Below are 22486 nucleotides of genomic sequence, written 5' to 3'. Positions count from 1 at the left end.
AATGTGGTTTTATTCAGGATTAATTGAAAGCTTTCACATTTATTTTATGTTGTCTTTTAAAGTGATTTATGCAGTTTTTAAACTTGAAAATACAGAACTAGAAGTTAGGGAGACCTGGAATGAATTTCAAATGGCATTAGTACTAAGTGACTAATGCTATAAACATTAATGAGTACTTTACACAAATATTTTTTTTGAGATAAAGTGCATAGTGCTTTAAAAAATTGATCCTTGGCATTCATCCTATAATAGTATCTCCTAAGTAATCTAAACAATTTTAGGGTGTGGTACAAAGGAGTTGTTTTTTGCTTAAGAGTTTGTAAGAATAGAGTGGGAAGGAAATGCTAAATTCACTGCCAGTTTCAAGTAGGAAAGTGGCCAACATAGCTCTGAATGGCAAAGAAAAATCCATTGGTCACTGCTCTTAAGAAGATGGAAAATTCCTAACAGACTTTACTATTTCTTTTTCACTTTTTCCTGCACTTATCTCATCTCTTATTCTTCCATTTGCTTAAAAAAATGCAGATTTTTGAGTATAATGCTTTTTCAAAAAACTCATAGCTACCTCAAATGCTTCTTCACTTTTGGATTATTTCTCACAAGACAGCTAAGTTAATTCATCAAATTTTATAAAGTTTCTAAGGATCAAAAAAATAAACTGGAAGATACCTTAGAGGTCCTCTAGTTCCGTTTTCAACTCACAGACAAGAAACTGGAGGCAACAAAGGCTGTTTGCAGTCTAATTGAGACTGTGACATTTTTTTTTAAAAAATAGGTAAGAATATGATAATGGTAAAGAAGAAATATTTTCAAGTTGATTTGAGAAAAATAGGAAGAAAGGATCTTTTAAAGCTTCAAGAGTCAAAAAAAGGTTTTGCAGAGGAAACAGTACCAAAACTGGGAAGGGGAGGAAGGAAGAAAGAGAGAGTCAGAGAGATAGAGAAATAGAGAGCAACAGAGACAGAGAGACAAAGAGAAAGAGAGACAGAGAAACAAAAAGAGACAGAGACAGAAGTTTCAATAGACTGAGAAGTGGAACCGTATCGTTCCAGGAGTTGGGGAGATGCTTGGGTAGCTGCGAGCAGGCTAAAGGGTTAAGTAGAAGATTGGGAAACAGCTCAGAGTCTAGTTTGGCTGGACTCTGTTTGAGTACGTGAATGGGATCAGTATGAAATAAGACTGGAAAAGTAGGTTAGAGCCCAGATTGTTGTGAAACCTTAAATGACAGGTTAAGAGTTTGTTATGCTTTCTTAGATGCAGTAGAGAGCCATGAATATTTTTAAGTCTGGGAATGATGGGACCCGCACATTAAGAATATTAATTTGGCAGTTCTGAAAAGGAAGAGATTAAAAGGAAAGATAATTGATGCAGAGAAACCAGTTATTTTGATATTCTAGTTGAGAGTTAAGGAGGACTTGGAGGGTAACAGCAGTGTGAAGGGAGATGTAATGACAAATACAAGGAGTAGTAGAAAGATAGCGAGGGATAGTTGATTCAGTGTAATAGATTGTTGGACTTGGAGACAGGAAGATATGGATTCACATCTTGCATCTGAAATGGTAGAAAGTAGAATCCAGCAGTGTATTATTTACTGTAAACACAAAACCAAGATTTTCAGGGTTAAAATGAGCGTTCCTGGAGCAGAATTTATTATGACTTAGGCAAGTATGATCTTAGACAAGGCAAGAATAAAATTTGATGTATTCTTAGGGAATTATGTAAAAATAATAGTTATATAGCACTTTAAGGTTTCAAAGAGAGCTTTACATCTATTATCTCATTTGTTCCTTATAACAATCTTTCAAGGTAGTTGCTATTATTACATTTTATGTAATGTGAGGAACTGAAACAGAGAAATGCTAGTGACTTATCCAAGTTCACATAGCTCAGAAGTTTTTAGGGCCTGATTTTAACTTGGGTTTTCATCTTACATGTGGCTACCCAAGTTATTCAATGAATAAACACTAAGTCCTTAAGCTTTTCCAGGTTAAACAATGGCACATAGGAACTTAATCTTTCTTATTATGTCATTGTCTTGCATTCAGATTTTTGATGATTACCCAGTGTCTCCTGTTTATTGTCTAGACTCCTTATATCCAGTATTCTTCTTACTCCGGCACCCAGCTCTTCATTCACCCTTGTCTCCTGTTTTTCTCCATACACACTCCATATTCCTGCCAAACTCGAGTGTTCTCTGTTCCAGAACAAATTGTGAGCTTACTAGTGTCTATTCTCTTGTTTATGATTTTCCATTTATCTGGAATGTTCCTTACCCATCATCTTCATCTGTCAAAACTGTATTTATACTTAAAGGCTCAATTCTTAGGTCATTTCTTTCATGAAGGCTTTTATGATTCACCCCAACCAAATGTGATTCGATTTTCTTCCAAATCCCAGGAGTACTTCATACTTCTCTTAGGGCATTTAGTGTGTTCTGCCTTTGTATGACTGCTTGGACATCCTTATTAGATTGTAATCTCCTTGAGAGCAAGGATTTTATCTTATTCATCTTTATCCTCCCTATGGCACCTAACATTATTTCTTGAACATAATAGATGAAAATTATTTATTGCATTTATGAATATGATAGAGAATGGGCATGAATAAAAGGTTGCATCATTTGAATTTGTAATGGGTTTTGTGAGAATTTTTATTGCATTCTTCAGGAACATTCAGTAGCTAAGGAATAGAGAAAGTTGAAAGTGTGGATGATCTAGAGTTGGGTAACTAGCAACGATCAGTTAGTCAATAATTATTTTTTTAAACTACCTACTCTGTGTCAGGCACTGTAATAAGTCCTGGGGATATAAAGAAAGGCAAAGGGCAGTTCTTGCTCCCAAGGAGCTTCTCATGAAGAAAAACATGCAAAGAACTAGGTACAAATAAATTACTTACAGGATCTATTATAGAGAATAAACAGTGGAAAGATCTACACATTAAAGGGGATCAGGAAAACCTTGTAGATTTTAGCTGAAATTTGAAGGAAACCAGGGAAGAGCCAGAAGTTGGAAATTAGGAGGGAAAGAATTCCAAGCATGAGAGACAGCCTATAAAAATGGCCAGAAATTATGCCCAAAGGGCTATAAAACTGTGCATACCCTTTGTTCTAGAAGTGTCTCTACTGGGTCTGTATCCCAAAGATGTCATAAAAGAGGGAAAAGGATCCATGTGTGCAAAAATGTTTGTGGCAACCCTTTTTTATAGTGGTAAGGAACTGGAAATTGAGTGGATGCTCATCAGTTAGAAAATGGCTGAATGAGTTATGGTTTGTGAATATAATGGAATATTATTGTTCTATAAGAAATGATAAGCAGGCTGATTTCAAAAAGGCCCAAAAATATTTACATGAACTGACACTAAATGATGTGAGCAGAATCAAGAAAACACTGTGCACAGTAACAACAAGATTATATGATGATCAACTGTAATGAACCTGACAAGGAGGTGTGTGACTGAATTATACAGGGTGTCATTGGGGGTGGAATGTTGAGTAAGGTATAAGAAATTTACTAAAAGATTATGGAACATAATTATTTATAAGAAGACTAGAAAGGTAGGAAGGAAGCAGGTTATAAACAGCTCTGAATGCCAAACAAAGGATTTAATATTTGGCTCTTGAAGTGATAGACAACAATTAGAGTTTATTGATTAGAGAGAGCTGACATGGTCAGATCTATGCTTTAGCAAGACTAATTTGACAGCTGATTAAAGGATGTGCTGGAATGGAGAGAGATGCAAGGCAGACAGACCAACCAACAGGCTCTTGCATTACTGAGATGATGAAGGCCAGCACCAAGATGGGGGCAATGTCAGAAGAAAAAGAGGGCATTTATAAAAGATGTTCTTGTAGAGGGCCGGAACTCTGGAGAAGTATACTTGAAACAAGGTATTAACTCAATGGAATTGATGAGATAATGATTCTCTATGTTCTGAAGTTAAATTTGGGATTTATTTATTTATAAACATATTTATTAATTAATAATAATAATATATAATTAGTTAATTTATTTATACATTTTATTTATTGTCTTGACAAGAGACTAGATATGAGGGATGAGAGACAGTGAAAAGTTGAGGATGACATATAGGAAGAAACCCTGGATGACTGAAAAGATAATAGCATCCTCTGTATTAATAGGGAAGTTTTGGAAGGGGAGAAGGTTTTAGGGAAAAGATAATAAGTTCAGTTTTAGAAATGTTGACTGAGATATTTACAAGGCTTCCAATTCAAAATGCCTAATAATCAGTTGAAAATGAGAGTGTGGTTACCATTAGGTCTAATGGATAAACAGATCTAAAAATCATCATCATAGTGATGATAATAAAATCCATGAAAATAATAACAAAATTCATCTGGAATAACAAAAGATCAAGAATATCAAGAGAAGTAATGAAGGAAAAAAAAAAAAACAAAGAAAAATGGCCTGGCCTTACCAGATTTAAAACTATATTATAAAGTGGCAGTCATCAAAATCATTTGTTACTGGCTAAGAAAGAGTAGATATAAATAATAGATTAATGAATAGGTTAGGTACACAAGACACATTAGTTAATGACTATATTAATCTACTGTTTGATAAACCCCATAACTTTAGTTTCTGGGATAAGACGGCACTATTTGATGATTGCTGAGAAAACTGGAAAACAATATGGCAGAAACTAGGCATAGATCAACATCTTACACCAAAATAAGGTCAAAATGCTTTGACATAAAGGATGACATAAGAAAATTAGGAGAGCAAGGAATATTTTTTCTGTTAGATCTATGAAGAATGGGAGAATTTATGACCAAATAGGAGATAGAGGACATTTATATAATACAAAATGGATAATTTTGATTATATTAAATTAAAAAGTTTTTGTACAAAGCCAATGCAACCAAGATTAGAGGAAAGCATAAAGCTAGGAAACAATTTTTAAAGCCAGTATTTCTGATAAAGTCCTCATTTATAAATTATATAGAGAACTCAGTCAAATTTATAAGAATACAAATCATTCTTCAGTTGATAAATGGTCAAAGATATGAACAAAGACAGTATTCATTTGAAAAAAATTAAAGCTATATATAGTCATATGAAGAAATGCTCTAACTCACTATTGATTAGAGAAATTCAAATTAAGACAACTCTGAGGTATCACTTTACACATCACATTGGCTAATATTAACAAAAAGGAATGGGAGAGAATGTGGAAAACTGGGACTCTGAATGCAGAATGAAGCATACTATTTTCACTATTTTTTGTTTTTCCTTTCTCATGATTTTTCCCTTTTTCTGATTCTTCTTTTACAACATAACTAATTCAGAAATATGTTTAATATGATTGTATATGTATAACCTATATAAGATTTTTTGCTGTCTTGGGGAGAGAGGAGTAGACAGAAGAAGAGAGAAAAAAATTGGAAATCAAAATCTTATAAAAGCAAATATTGAAAACAAAACTAAAATAAAATAAAACAAACAAACATACACACACACACACACATATGTTTCCATGAAAGCTGTTGAGATCACTAAATAAAATCATATGGAGGGAAAGAGAAAAGCACCTAGCAGAGTCCTGTGAATCATCCATGGCTAGTGGGCTTACTGTGAATGAAGATTCAGCAAAGAAGACAGTCCTTTGTAGGAGAAGAGTAATATTAGAGAAATCCAGAGAGAAGAGGATATCTAGGAGAAGATTGTAAGAATTTCAGAAGCTGTAGAGAAATCAAGGCATGATGAACACTATGATAAAGTCAGGAGTGCAAAATATTTTAGGGTAAAATAACGGGCCAAATTAAAACTGGAATGATATCTGTTTTGGATATCAAGGCAGATGATACTATGTTGAAGAACTGTGAAAGTAGGGAGGTCTTATGGACCGTAATCAGTTACAAAGAAATAGGAAAACTGAAGTAAATAGAAAAAAGTGGGAAATATGGACAGGAGGAAAGAAGCATTATGGAGATTAACAAGATAGAAAGTCGAGTGCAAAGAAATCTTGAAAGAAAAAGTTTAAGTTCAGTATCTTAGATTCAAGTATTATATGAAAATTGATGGTCTTGCAGGTTGGTGGTTGAAGTACAGTGAAAATGGTTACTTGAAACTATGGAGATCAAGAATCTGTGATGTGGGAGTGACAAGGTCATCATCACAAATGCTGCTGGTACAATGAATGGTGGTAAAAGAGACAGTGCAGAGTTTTTTTTTTTTTTTTTTTTTTTTTTTTTCCATGATAACAGAGATTTGGGATAATAATGGATTACTGAAGTAAGGATATTGATGCAAGGATAAAAGTGAATTCATTTTAAAATTATCATTTCTATCCATATGTTTTGATTTCTGAAAAATAGTAAAAACTGGTTTTAGATTATTGGAGTATTGCAGAGCATCCAAAATCCAATCTGTTTCAGCTATTATTATTTATTCTGTTTGAAACAGTGAGGGTTTCCCTCCCCCTGCAATGTTTTTCTAAAACCCTACCTCTTAGGCTTTTAATTCTTATGACAGGTTTCAACCAGCAGGAATTTAACCTGGTTATAACCTTGTGAAAATTAGATTACATAGTAGCCTGAAAATCTTGGTTGTTACTTTCTTTAACCTAGAGTTACTATGTCAGCCAGAAATTAAAACTGGACATTTTGGAGCCTGTGTAATTCAATGTATTTAGAGACAGAAATCCAGTATTCAGAGTGATGTTGATATTTCAAGAGAGTCAGTTTTTTTTTTTTTTAAAGTTAATATATAAGGTGCTCTTCTGAGCAGATGACAGGAGAAGAGTATAAGAAACATGTAAAGGATTTGCAGTGGCTCTGGCATTCAGCAGGCAGATGACATTTTCTTTCAGTAAAACTAGCAGAGGTAAAAAAGAAAAAAGGACTATATCCTTTGATGAAACATTAAGAAAAATGATTTAACACACATACAGCTGCATCTCAACAATATTATGTTAATAACACCACAGTAAAGCGTCTGTTTTCTAATGTTGTTACCATCTAAGGATAAACAAAACAGTTTTACAATAAATACAAACACTCAAATAACCTGGAAAGTGTTCACAAGATGTTAGACAACATAATTTGTTGTTTTTTTTTAATGTGAGTATGAATTCTTGCCTAGTTAGCTGAAATTGATTGTAAATGAGCAAAACTAGCACAAACATGCTAACACTTCCTTTTATTGCATTAGGCCAGGATTTGTCTTCAATGTCCTGTTTAAAGCCTCATTGATTATATGGCACTTCTTTTAAATGAGCTTGTCTCCCTATTGAGGTCTTAAATGTACTAAGCTCTCTTCCAAAGCCTCCCTGGACTCCAAATTTTTTTTTTCTTTTTTATCGTCAGATTGTCACACTGGAGAGCTTAGTGACATTTTGAGGCATATTTTCTGTTTCTAATTTAGTCTTAGCAAGTTTTCTTGGAAGATATTTATAATGTCCAGGTATGCATTACTTTATAGTGTTTACAAAGCAAGATCTCAATCTGCAATATTTTTGGTTACTCATTTTTATTACCTTAAGTGGCTATCTCTCTCACTAAGAAGTATGGGATTGTGTGAATGGCTTTCTAGACCAACTCTTACATTTTACAGAGAAAAAACTCAGACCAAGAAAGAGTCATTGGCTTGCCCATGGCTACAGAGATTGTAAGTAGTTGGATTGGAGTTGAAACCCAGGTTTTTGGTTCCATATTCCTTCTGGCTCTACATCAAGACCCAGCTCACAAATCAGTTCTTCCAGTGTAGCCAACCCTGATGACCACACTTCCCTAACCAGGGGGATGCCCTTCTTTTAATTTTCATAACATGCCATACCCCTTTTATATATATACATGTATTAATTACCATTTTGTATTGTATTATTCCTTATTCCTCTACAGAGTTCTTTGAGAGGAGGGACTTTGTCTATTTAATTGCAATCAAAGATTAGATGGTGACTTTAGATGAATCAGTGAATAAACAAGCATTTATTAAGGACTTACTATGTTAAGTACTGAGATCAATAAAATAAATTGCATGTCCCCGTCCCCAAAAACCTCACATTCTAATGGAGGAGACAACATGCAAACAGACACGTTCAGACAAGATAAATGTAATATAAATGGGAGATAATCTCAGAGGGAAGGCACTTGACAGAGGAGGGAGGGAGGCATCCATGGAATGGTGTTCAGAAAGTGGGATCTAAGCTGAATTTTATAGGAATTAAGAGAATCCAGGAGGCAAAGGTGAGGAGGGAGAGCATTACAGTTTGGGAGATAGCCACGGATTAGGGAGGAGTGTGTGTATGAAGAATAGGAAGACCAGTGTCTCTGGATTGCAGAGGGGAGTAAAGTGTAGAATGACTGGAAAGGTAGGTAGGACTCATGTTTTACAGAGCTTTAAAATTCAAAAAGAGGATTTTATGTTTTATCCTAAAGATAATATAGAGTCCCCAGACCACACCTACACATTAGGAAAATCAGTTTGGTAGCTCAGTGGAGGATGGCCTGGAATAGGAAGAGATATAAGGCAGGGAGACCAAATAGGAGGCCAGGACAATAATTTAGTATAAAGTAATAAGGGCTGGCACCATGGGGGCAGCTATGGAGGTGGAGAGGAGGATATAGTCAGGCTATATGACTTGATATAATTTCATGACTTGATATAATTTAGTTCACCCAGGAATGACCCAAATGAGAAAGTTAGGATGCTTGTACCTTGAACAAAACTGTCATAAGTATCTTAAAAAACTGTCTGGGAAAATCTCCATTTCACAGGGGAAAAAAAAACCTAGAGAGACATAAATGAAAGATATGTCATAGGATCATAGGGTCATGGATCTCAAACTGGAAGGGCCTCAGAGGCAATTTAGTCCAAATGGCCCTCATTTTTTAGATGAAGAAACTGAGGCACAGAAAAGTTAAACACTTTCCCTGAGTTAGTTAGTGACAGATTCAGTAGATATTTTTTACTTCTGATCTGAGACTCCTTCAAACATTTCCTTCTGCCTCTTATACATTTAATCAGTCATTGACGAGTCTGAGCTTAACTAACAATCTGAGTCCTTGACTCCCAGGTACATACAAGAGTCCTTCACGCTATACATTTTTCTAAGACTAGTAAAAATATGTTGTGGTAGAGTCATAAATAGGATATCTCTTTCATTATCTTGAAAGGACAAATGTTTTCTTTGTCACTTAAGCCTCCTGTAATAAATACTAAGAAACAAGGAATTTCTCATCAAAGCAAATCTAAATCCTTCACACATTATTAGGAAATATTAAATGCAAGTCCTTGCCCTGCTTTGTGTAGATCATAATGCAACTCTGTGTTTATCTTATTAATTGTTATTAAGCATTTGTTTAGTGTGTTCTGTGATAAAAATAATGCATTTGGTTATATTTAATGTCTATGACATCTATATGGCCCATAAAGAACAATTTGATAATAGAAAATAAATCACACACAACTCTAATTACACTGGTTCATGGTGGCAGGGGGTAGATGAGAGTCTAGGATTAGAGGATATATTTTTTTAAAATTCTTTGCCAACCTGAGTGCTCTTTGCCTAGGTCTTCACATATTCCTGAAATATTTATCTTTTTCTCTTTGCCTGGCTCATTTTATGCATTTAGAATGTAAGCCCTACAGTCAAAGACTATATCATATTTACCATAAGTGGGAGTGAAAATACCCAGAGCCCTAAGCAATGGGTGTATTTATATTGATGTAGTGAATAAGCAAATAATCTCTGTGATATTAAACTGTTTTCTTCTAGGTTTCTGGTGATGGTTTTGAAACACCAGAGCACAGTGTGAGAGTGATTTGTCTTTATAATACTCCTGGATCAGCAAAAAGGACGTATATTAGGTAGTTGGAAAATGCTTATTTAGAAATTTATGTTCCTTACTATCTGTCTTCATATTTTTGCTTTGTGCACAATTTTAGAATTTTTTCCCTTCCCCAACTCTTTAGCTGGAATAATGAATCTGAGTGCCTTCTTGGTTTTATGCTTTATTTGGGGGGAGAGGAGGAGAATGTGGCCACCCCTTTAAAGTATGAATTCATTGCTACTCACTTAGCTGTAAGTCATTGGGCAAGTTTTTTTTTTTTATTTCAGGGCCTCAGTTTCCTCATATAAAATGAGTAGATGGGGATTAGATGGATTAGAATACAGTAAGCTAAAAGGTTTAACAGTAGAAGGGCAGTCAGAAATCTTTTTATCCAACCTTCTCATTTTAGGGATGACTTTGGTCAAGGTCAAAGACAGTAAAATAAAAGAGATACATTTTGAAAACAAGTCCTCAGATTCCAAATCAAATTCCAAATCCAAATTTTTCCATTTTATCAGGCTGATTCCTTATGGTTCTTAACCCTGTGATCCAAATAGAGACATTTGTTTTGATGATAATTGGCCAACACATATTATTAAGTACCACCTACTCTGCGTCAGGTACTATCTTAAACCCTGGAGATATGAGTATAAATAATGAACCAGTCCTTTCTTATAAGAAGCTTCCACTACAATAGCGAAGACAATAAGTAAATAGAAAGATGTATAGTTTAAATATAAAAATGATAACTATAAATATGTACACAGTAGTTTGAGGCTAGTGTGGAATCCCAGAAAGGAATCATCAGATGATAATGTCTAAGCTGTATTTTAGGAGGAGAAAGTTTCAATGAAGCAGAGGAAAAAAGAGAATACAATCCAGGAATGTAGGATAGTTCCCTCAGCATGGTCTCGCAACTGAATGTGGGAGGGTCATAAAATTATGATTTAGTTTTTTACTAAACATTTGATTTATATAACTGTTTCATGTATCTATATACCCAGTGGCATGTAAAAATTTCTGGAGCAAAAAGAAATGGAAAAAGTTTAAGAAGCACTGGGATAGCCAGTATATAGGTTTAGGGAATATAAGCAAGGAAGAGAAAAAAGGCCAATTTGGCTGGATATGCAGGAGGGAAAAATATTATCCATTGAGGCTAGAGATTGGATCCTGGTTGTGTAAAGTTCTAAAACCTAACAAAAGAATTTATACTTTATCTTCGAGACAATAGAAAGCCAATCAAGTTGACTGAATAGGAGAGTCTAGAGTCTAGATAGCTAGTATTAGTATAGTACTGTGAAGGTCTGCAAAGCAGTTTGCATATATGATGTTCTCTGATTCCACACAAATCTTTGTTTAAGGAAAGCTGCTTTTGCAGAAATGTGTAGGATGGATTAGAGAATGGAAGGACATTGAGGCAGAACAATTAGAGGGCTGATATTCTAGGTGAGAGATCATGAAGGCCTGAACTGAGATGATAGTGAGTAAAGAGAAAAGACTGGATGGCAAAGACGTCTAGTTAGAAACAGCAATACCTCTTAGCTTATTGGCTCTGTGAAGTGAAGGAAAGCAAGGGGTCTGGGATAATGCTGACATTTCTAACCAGGTAGATAGAAGGAAGTATCCCAAACTTGACTTATTAAATAGGAAAGTTTGGAAAGGGGGAGGAGTTAGGAGGAAAAGATGATGAGTTCAATTTTGAGTTCAGTGAATTCAGTAAACTTTAAATGTCTTCAGGAATTCACTTTGAAAGGACTAATAGCAATTGTTGATGTGGGACTGAAACTCAGCAGAGAGATTGAGGCTAATGATAAAAGTATATTAATGGGACATATGGCATGATACAGCAATATACTTTCTGGGCTTTTTGTACCACAAGCTCCACATTGTTTGTGGTTGTGCCCTGAGATATTGATAGGTAAAGTGGAAGTAGAAGAGAAATTGACCTTGAGAAAGGCCCGAGCTTGAATATTTTGGAGTTTGAATAAAGATGGAATTTGTTAAAAGGTAAGATTGATACCAGGGGCAGCTAGATGGCACCATGGATTGATTGAGTACCAGGCCTGAAGTCAGAAAGATCTAACTTCAAATCCAGCATTAAAAATTTTACTGTCTGTATGATCCTGGACAAGTCACTTAATCTTATTTGCCTCAAAATTCCTAATCTATAAAATGAGCTGGAGAAGGAAATAGCAAGCCTCTCCAGAAAATCTCAAATGGGGGTTGTGAAGAGTTAGCCACAACTGAGCAACAAAAACTGATACTATGAAGATTTTTTGATCGATAACTTGGATATCTTTTATTGATATCATACTTCATGGATACTCTTGGAAGCCTCAACAAGGTACCTGCTTGTTCCCAAATTCTGGCTTTCATGTTTATAAAAAAGGATCAAATATCCAAGTGCTAGTAAATGTGATGTATGTAGTTTATGTGTATTTTTTAAATCTCTATAATTTTGTTTTCAGTAGCAACAAACTTGAAGGGCTTATTTTCTGGCTAATTATGTTATGCATATTATGTATATAATAGTACAGTCATTTATTGAGACACATTATAAACGTTGCCTTGATGCAGTGTTTTTTTTTTTTTTTTTTTTTTTTTAATAGCCTTTTATTTACAGGTTATATGCATGGGTAACTTTACAGCATTAACAATTGCCAAACCTCTTGTTCCAATTTTTCACCTCTTACCCCCCACCCCCTCCCCCAGATGGCAGGATGACCAGTAGATGTTAAATACATTAAAATATAAATTAGATACACAATAAGTATACATGACCAAACCGTTATTTTGCTGTATGAAAAGAATCAGACTCTGAAATATTGTACAATTAGCTTGTGAAGGAAATCAAAAATGCAGGTGGGCATAAATATAGGGATTGGGAATTCAATGTAATGGTTTTTAGTCATCTCCCAGAGTTCTTTCTCTGGGCGTAGCTGGTTCAGTTCATTACTGCTCCATTGGAAATGATTTGGTTGATCTCGTTGCTGAGGATGGCCAGGTCCATCAGAACTGGTTATCATATAGTATTGTTGTTGAAGTATATAATGATCTCCTGGTCCTGCTCATTTCACTCAGCATCAGTTCGTGTAAGTCTCTCCAGGCCTTTCTGAAATCATCCTGTTGGTCATTTCTTACAGAACAGTAATATTCCATAATATTCATATACCACAATTTATTCAGCCATTCTCCAACTGATGGGCATGCACTCAGTTTCCAGTTTCTAGCCACTACAAAAAGGGCTGCCACAAACATTCGTGCACATACAGGTCCCTTTCCGTTCTTTATAATCTCTTTGGGATATAAGCCCAGTAGTAACACTGCTGGATCAAAGGGTATGCACAGTTTGATAACTTTTTGAGCATAGTTCCAAACTACTCTCCAAAATGGTTGGATTCGTTCACAACTCCACCAACAATGTGATGCAGTGTTCTTATCTAATTGTTTCTGTTACCTATTCATCTTAAGCGGGTTTCTAGAACTTTTGGTTTAAGATATGTTTCTTGATAATATTTCAAAATTTCCCACTGTTTCTGTTTGAATTGTGGTGTTAAATATGGATTTTTATTTGAACAGGTTCTGGGTCTCATCCAAAACATGAGTGTTTTCCAGTGTCCAAAATGTAAACATGAAACTCATATTTTTGGAGCTGATGGTGCAAAGAAACTAGCAAAAACCCTTGGACTTGATGTTTTAGGTAAGAATGGTGTTGTGTTGTATTTTGTTTTAACAGGAAACCACATAAGAAGTTTGGGGAGATATGGGGAATATCAGTGTCTAAGGAAATATTAAAAGGCAGTTGGTTCATGTTTTTAAATGAGAACACTCTAGTGCTGATCTTTGTGATAACCTTTCATTAGTTTTATAGAATATCGCCAGAAGAAGGCTTATTATGAATTAGAAGCTTGAGATGCTAGATTTTCAAAATGAAAAAGACCTTAGAGACTGACTGTCCAGTACCACCCCCATATTTTATGGATGAGTAACCCGAGGCTCACAAGCCAAAAGTTAAGTGACTTGTCAGTGTCATACATATAATAAGTGAAAGTTGGTATTTGATCTCAGCTTCTCTGATTCCAAATCTTTCTTTTCCATAAAGATATTACTGCATTTAGATAGATTTGCTTTGTCAAATATTATAACACATTAAACAGTTGTGAACAAAGTACTTTCTATGTGCCAGATACCATAGTAAGCTCTGGGGATGGAAAGAAAGGCAAAAATATGGTCCCTGATTTCAAGGACTTCATTAATGAGATAGGGGAGACATAGTGCAAATAATTAGGAACATAGCAGATACATGCATGTAAATGGGAGGTAATTTCTAGTTTTAATTTTATATAAGAGTTTTATGAGCTACAGACTATGATTTGGAAAACTACCCATTCAATTGACTGTCAGCAATTGATGTGCCAAGTTAGGGTCATATCTCAGTGTGGAAAAGTATATGTGAACATGCTTATTCTTTAAATAGAAAGATGTCCATTAAGAATCCATGTAAACTTTAATTCTTGGTGTATACCTAAAGACATTTATATAACCATCATTGCATTTATTCTCCCTAATTCAGAAAGTAAATTTGTGGTCTTTCTCTCATTTTTAAATAGGAAAGATACAGGAATATTATGATAATATTATATTGTAAACATTATTATATTACATTATTATGTCATGTTATAAATAGTTACCTTTGAATTTAATAATGAGTTAGTTTTAAAGGAACTAAATATTAGTGAATCAGATATGGTAAATTGATGATTTCCAATTAAATGTTATATACCAAACTCTAGTAGCAACTTAGTCCAATTTTCAAAGAAGACTTAGATATTGAATGAATAACTTGGCAAAGGAAAGTGCTGGGTAGCAGATAAAAGAGACAGAGTGCTCTTGAAATTATTAATCATTAGTACTTTTAAAAAATTGTATGGTTAAGATCCCTCAGAGATCAAAGAATCCCAAAACATTACCTACTGTAATTGAATTTGTCATGGATGGAGTTAAACACTATTGTTGCATTTGCTTCAGTACCTAGATGAATACTAATAAAATATTTTGATATATTACTATAATTACATCCAATAATTACACTCTATAACTGTTCTTTCATTTAACTAACCTAAGAAGTTCAATTACCCAAATCTACATAATAACATGAGACTGACACATATTTGTGAAGAAAAGTAAATACATAATTAGAAGGACACTATTAGCTTATATTAGCAGTGTCACAGAATAAAGTCTGTGTATTTGAATTTGAATTTGAACAAACAAATCTAAGAAAAATTCAGCTTTCAGCTATATTATGACAATGCATTATGTCATCCTTAGTGGTGTCTGTCAAAACCTACATTTTTGTTGTTGTTTTAAACAAAATAAACATTATTTTATTGAAGAAAATCTGTCATTTTTAGAAGACTGTTGTATATGACATATACTCCAACTTCATTATTCATAACTCTTTTTATATTTCATACAAGTATGCCATTTTATTTCATGAGAGTGCCAAATATGTTTCTAGTCATCTGAATGCTTCCCCTACATTTGTGGAGCTAATTCCAAATTCTACTGCCCATTCTCCAACATTTAGAAGGAAATGCTCTTTAAATAGATAGTATATATATTTAACATGTATAGGACTGCTTCCCATCTGGGGTTGGGAGTGGAGGGAGGGAGGGGAAAAATCGGAACAGAAGTGAGTGCAAGGGATAATGTTGTAAAAAAATTACCCTGGCATGGGTTCTGTCAATAAAAAGTTATTAAAAAAAAAATAAAATAAAGTAAGTTAACCACACACACAAAAAATAGATAATATATGCTGTGTTACCTTTTTTGCTATTAGAAGTTTTAGGCAAAGCGTAATATAAATCTCACATAAAATTCTAGCAGAGTGTTTTGAATGATCTGGAGAGATTCAGAGTTCCTACTTTTTCTAAAGTCCTCATTTTGAAACTCAGCCTCTTAAAGACAGGACTGATGATAGTAGATAGGATTAACATTCTCCTCCTCTGTTGCTACCCATCCAGTCTTAAAAGGAATTTAATTTAAGCTGAAACTCTAGGCCCATTGTCTTTTGCTTCTTTGTCTAGATTTCCCAAAGACTGGGGGTAATTTGGAAGTATATGACATAATCATATATCCTTCATTAGAATAGATCCACCTCTCATTGCAATATTCATTCTCTCTTATTAATTAGTAACCAGAGTTGATTGTCATCCTCAGGAACACTCACCTATCTGATGTCACGTAAACTGTGAGTCCATTGCTTTGGCATTTCAGAGTGTCACTTTTATTAATAAAATGTTAGTATTATTAATAAAATGATTAATTATTCCAAAACTCTGTCTTTTGAACTTTTTAAATTTTGCAGAACATACTTTTCCAGGCCTATAGAGTCCCTGGCCCACCATCATTCTTTCCTGTACTAAAAGCCACACCAATATCTGGTGGAGGTGATAGCAATCTGGGTCATTTGCATCTGATTGATATAAAAACATAGAGAAAAGGCTCTGTTGCCAATGTCACTCTCTATCAGTAAGGCCCTACTTTTCATGATACTTTAACATTTAAGAGCACTCTAACTGGCAAGGGTATATGTGCTAGATCTAATAGACAACGTTCCTGCCTTTATGATTGGGTCTGTGGCATCTCAGCGTTGGTATACGTTTGAGACTGTCATTGGTCTCAGTGGTAGGCATCTGCCACCTACCGTGAAAATCTGTGATAGCTTGATTTTCCTAATCTGTTAGTGGTGTCAAACTCAAATAGAACGGGGGCCATTAAACCATAAATAAGGTTATCTATGGGGCACAGGTTGGCTTAGTTTTAAAATGTAATGTTATCCATGTTTTATTGTATTTTTATTTATTTTGTTTAATATTTCCCAATTATATTTTAATCTGGTTTGGGGCACACTCAGGAGCATTGTGGGCAACCTGTTTGACACCTTTGACCTAAGTGACCATGGGAAAGGGTTGTTATCTCACAGTGGGCATTCTGCTCAACTTGGGGGTCCTGAGAATGTCGTTGACCAACAATTCTGGTGCTTTAGAGTATGGGGCAAAATCTTTTTCAAAAGTTATAAAGGGAAAAAAAACTTAAATATTTAGCATGCAAACTTGTGAAATTAAATGACTGTTCTTCAAAAGAACCCTTCAACTCAGCATGAAAGCAAAAACAATTACAATAAACTACAATTAATAAAAATTCCTTGCATTCCTTACATTTCCTTGAATAGGAATTATACTTAGTTTTTGCTGCTGCTGTTGTTATTATTATTGCTGTTATTATTATCACTAATCTTCAAACTGATGATTTACTTCATCAGTTGTATAAGGAGAAAGTAATACATTGAAAGCAGCTGAAGTTAAGGTCTATCAAGTCAAAAGAAGGTACTGGTTAGTTTTTTAAAAAGCTTCTCAGGATAGTGTTTCCATGCAGCTGCATTGGTTGGATAGTTGTTATTGTTCTTAATTCTATAAACTTGAACCTTAAAGAGTACTTGTTGACAAGAATACTTGTCACTCCCTCACAGAAGAGAGGGAACAAACATTTATTAATCACCTACTATGTTCCAGGCACTGTGCCATGTATTTTATAAATGTTACAAAATAAAAACATTCATTGCTTTGAAATTGCAATATATGATTTTTCTAGATAATAAAAATAGATATGTATACTATTAAATGAAAAATTTTACTTAAAAAAAGATGGTTCCAGTCATTCCTTTGACTTCATGTAGTTTTGAGGTTGTTACAATAATGCTCAGTTATTTAATTCATCTAGACATAAGTGTAGGATCATTTGAAGTTTATATTGAAAAATATAAAAAAAGAAAAATATCGAACCAAGCAAGAATGCTGCCTGTACAAATTAGTTCAACATTAAAAGACTGTTATATGTAGACTATGAGGTATAATAATTTCTTTCTCTAAATCTATGATCCCATGAAGCTGTGAGCTTGTAAATTAATTGTCATTGTCCAGCCCTCAGATGCTTTGTGTACTCAGACTTCAGCATAGTATAATAGGCAAGATTCCTTTAGCACTATACACAATTTACTTCAGGTTGAGATGGGTCTGTGTCTTCATTAGTATACCGAGTCTTATCAGTAATGCAGACTGCAAACCCTCCATGCCTTCCTATTCTGTATGACTCTAGTTTGTGTCCTTTGTAAATCCTCCTGAGGGGACTCACCCTAAATGCGTCTCCCATTGAATCTCCTGTCAGGGTGTACATGTCAGTGGAGTAGGAAGACTGCCCACTGGCTGTTCCTCACTTGCTGCATGAATAGATCAACCTGGTAACATTCTTTTCAACTCCTAAGCAGTTTTTCATTGTTAAATATTGAACCCTACAAGTTGTCTCTTTTCATTGACCTTTTTAGTGATCCTCAGCTATAATTCGTCATTGATTATTGTGTTCTATGACTTGTGACCATGTAAAATTGTCAGAAGAATACTGAATTTAAATACTTCAGGCTTTTATTTCAGAGAAAAATTTGGGCTTATTAAAACTTTGTTGCATTTTCCCAGAAATAGTCCAGCCTGTTCCTCCCTCACCTTCCTACCTTTCTACAGCAATTGCCCAGTCTAATAGATCAGCTCTATGGTCAGCCAATTAAATCAGGTCAATATGCATTTATTAAGTAGCTACTATGTGCCATACTCTATGCTAGGTACTTATGATACAAAGACAAAAAAAAAAAAAATAAGCACATAATCTTTCTCCTCAGGGAACTTACATTCATCAGGAAAGATATCAGGTATATCTTTAATTAAACAAAATGTTTGCACAGTAAACACAAGATGATTTTCACTAGGACCTGGGGGAGAAATACTTAAGAAAAGTCTCCTGTTTGAGGGGGCACTTGAGCTGAATTTTGAAAGGAACTAGGGATACTAGGATGGACAGGTAAAAATTATGGGCATGGGAATGGAAACTGGAAAGTCATGTAGGAGCAAGGAAGGAAACAAGCATTTATTAAATGCCTGCTTTGTGCCTGGCACTGTGCTATACATTTTATGAATTAGCACCTTATTTGATCCTCACAATAACCATGGGAGGTGATCCATTTTACAGATGAGGAAACTGTCGTAGAAAGTGGTTAAGTAGCTTGCCTAGTGCTATATAGTTAGTATTTGTAGTAGAATTTGAACTCAGGTCTTCCTAATTGGGGTGGGGGAGCACTTTAATAGAGCCCATTTAGTTAGACCACAGGTTGAGTGAAGTTGGGCACTGCCTCATTATCATTGAAAGGGAGGCTGCCAGATTGTGAAGCTGGCTTTAAATGTCAAACAAAAGTTTCCTGGAGCAGGAGCATAGATAGCACAGCTCAACCTATAATATTTGAGAATATCAATCTGGTATCTATGAGGAGGGTGGATTGGAATAGGCGAGACAGTGAGAGCAGTTGGGAGGCTTCAGCAGTAGTTTAGGTGGGAAGCAGTAAGGATCTTTTTTAGGGTGGGAGCTGTGGAATGAGAAGAGGAAGGACACAGGAGATGCTTTGGTGAAAAAATCATCAAACTCCTGGCAAGTGATTGAATATGGAAGATGAGGGAGAAAGAAAAGTTGAGGTGGATGGTTTGGTTGAGGGAACCTGAATGATTAAAAAAATTATGGTGTCTTCAGCAAAAATAGGGATGTTAGGAAGAGGGGTGGGTTTGGAATGAAAAGTAAAGAGTTCTGTTTTGGCCATAATAAATTAGATATGCCTATGAGATGTTTAATGGACAAGATCAAATAGTAAATGACTTTGTATGATAGGGCTGGATTTATAAACATAGGAGTTATCAGCTTTGAGATAACAATTGAACCAATGGGAATCTATGGCATTGCCAAGGGAAAGGGATGGGGTGTATTCAGCAGTCATTTGGGAAGAGATTGATGATAACTAAGAAGACTTGAGGAAGAAGTACCTAATAAGTGTAATAACAAATAAAACTATAACTCCCCTTTTCTAGATTATGGTTAATTCCATCAGTTCATTCTGTTTGAAGTAATTCTATATTAAACCTTTGAGGTATGGTAGGAAAAGCCTTCAAATGCTGAGACAAAAGACTTGAGTTTTAATTTCCGCTTTACCTTTTATTAACTCTCAGATTTTGGGCAAGCCATTTCAAATCTAAAGGTATGAATTTCTTAATCTGTAAAATAAGTAAGATAGATTAGAGGGCCTCAAAGCTCTCTTTCCTAGCTTTAAATTTGTTATATTATCGTCCTGCCAATTGCTGAAGAAAATTATTTGATTCTTCCTTGGGCCTTCCAACACTTCCCTCCAAGACAGTCTGTTTATAGGTGTTTCCTTGCCATCCAATGACAAAATTTCCTCTCTCTGAAATACCATATTTTATTATTTCTTCTTTAATAATAGCCTCAACTGACCCTTCACAAGAGTTTTCTCATGAAAGAGAGATTGCATAATGGAAAGCCATTTCCCATATACTTTTTAAACTTTATTTCTTATTACTCCTTTCATGAACTTTGTTTCAGCTAAATTCAACTGCATCTTCTGGATCTTTGCATTTCTGCACACTTTATCCACCCTTGGAATGCACTTTATGCCCCTTTCCATCTCATAATCCTTGTATGCCCTCAAAGTTCAGCTCAGTTACCACCTATTTTGTGAAGCCTTCCATGACCATTCCAAGTTATTCATTATCTCTTTTTCAACTTTCCATGTACTAGATACTTTCATATTGTATATTTTTGTATAATGTAAACTCCTAGTTGCCAAGATTATTTCATTTTTGTCTCGTATACCCAAGTGCTTTGAATCTAGTAGACACTTATGTTAGATAGACAAATAGGTTATACATCCAGTTGCATATAACAATCATTGGATGATAGGTGTTCATTTATCTACTTTGTTTTTCTATGTGAATAACTGGGGTGAATTCTTGAGTGATTATGTATGTCAGTTGAGAGATTTTCAGTGTTTTGTCAAGTCAGTACAATGGTATTTATAAAACAGGAGAATCTAAATGATCTAAATAATTATAAGGCACTCTTCTTGCATTTCATCCTCACATTGGATATGCTCTCTGATGATGGCAAATGCCTTTGGCAAGCATATGTCTCCTTCCTTTATGCTTCAGTTGTTATTAATAAGCATGGGGTTATTAAATATAGTTAGATCTCATTATGTCTATTATGGTTTCTTGAAGGAACTTAACATTTACATAAAAAACACCTTATTAGAAGAGGGTATTTGAGGGGATATTTTGCTCTACTGAACCAAATGTTTTTTATCCCTTCAAAAAAACAACCCACAATAACTTTTTTTGTATTATCTATTTGTTGACTTTACTTGATTTCTCTGTACCTTACAGTCACTTGCATAGATAGTTATACTCTTATACAAACAGATATTGTCTTTTGTAAAATGTCACATGCAAAAGCCTGCATGTTTCCATCTCTAGTCTTCATCAAGAATCCCTGATATATAAATAGTTCTCAGAAAGATGTTATAGAGGTGGATTGCAAGTATACAAACCAGTGGGAGCAATGAGACACAAAGGACAACTCACCTACTGGTCCAGATCCTGAGAGTGTGCAATGTTATATACTGAGAGAAGTCTTCTTCCTTCCTACAGATACACAACTCTGCATTATAATATACTAATTTAAACTTGAGTCTTGTGGTTCAGGCTGTGAGGCTACTGCTCTCATAATGGCTCTCCACAACAACTATTGCCTTCCTGCCCCATACAGCGACTCTCCCTACCTTCCAGATTGTGGTAATGGTGTTACCCCTTCAAAATTAATAGTGTCATCTCCAAGGAGGGCAGTGACTTTTTCATACTGACTGCCCCTGACAAAGAATTATCTGGTGACCCACAGGTCCACTTTAGCCTGTCTGCTTACCATCCTAGGTTAGTTCTAAGTTAGTGACTTCATAAAGGCCATTTATGGCTTACCTTGGTGAGTCCTTGCTTAGCATTTGCTGTCTTTTCTTGCAGCTAAATCATTCTTATCTTCTCCTAAAGAAAAAAAACTCACTTGGGATGGGAAACCTTGCCTTAAACAGTTTTTTCTTTTACCTTTTTACATAGCTTGTTTCTGTTTTGAAGAAAAATCCACATTATCTTTATAGATAATCACCATTCACAGTGCCTTTTATTCCTTATATTGCCAGCCCTGACATTTGCCTTTGCATTATTCCTCCTGGTCTCTCTTTTTTCTGTTCTTGAATTTTTTTCCACTGTATTTTTTTCCCCTCTTATCCAGGCTATGCCTTACAAGTCTGTATTTTGCTTCATTTTCTTTGCATAGTCAAGGGATCATAAGTCATGGGTTCTGAATCCAAAGACAAAACAACATTGGGAGTTGTCTTACACATCTTGGCCAGTTTTTGTCCAATTTCAGTCTTAGTCACTGTGGCCTTTCCAGGATGAAGGACACCATCTGATTACTTTGAAGAAATCTGTCATGAACTTCCTAGTTTTGATGATTCCAATGACGATCAGAGTCATTTGTGGTGGTGGCCAGCTCCTCAAGCAGCAAGAGAGGCAAAGGCACCTTAAACTGTTGATAGATGCCTTGTAGCAAGAAGGGCCTGCCCAATCCTGCCCTTCCCTTTACCTTCAGGGACTTACTGCCAGCTTCTAAAACTTTTCCTTTCTCAAAGCTTCCCTACCAGGACAGGGACTTGAACACAGAAGATTCAAGCTGCAAGACTTCTTTTTATCTTTG

The 22486-nt window shown here is 35.0% G+C and overlaps 1 protein-coding gene across 2 annotated transcripts in view; it reads left to right on the top strand.

The window, feature by feature from the left end:
- Nucleotides 1-22486, top strand: part of NUBPL (nucleotide binding protein like) — a 317209-nt gene that overhangs the window by 268553 nt on the left and 26170 nt on the right. For both annotated transcript variants that reach the window (XM_031952254.1, XM_031952255.1), the window contains one exon: nt 13370-13490. In XM_031952254.1, coding sequence (XP_031808114.1) covers nt 13370-13490 — 121 coding nt within the window. The remainder of the gene's footprint in view (nt 1-13369; nt 13491-22486) is intronic.

The sequence above is a fragment of the Sarcophilus harrisii genome, chromosome 2, assembly GCF_902635505.1.
Source record: "Sarcophilus harrisii chromosome 2, mSarHar1.11, whole genome shotgun sequence".
NCBI lineage: Eukaryota > Metazoa > Chordata > Mammalia > Dasyuromorphia > Dasyuridae > Sarcophilus > Sarcophilus harrisii.
The sequence above is the reverse complement of the archived record's forward strand: the minus strand, read 5'-3'. Positions and strand labels throughout refer to the sequence as shown.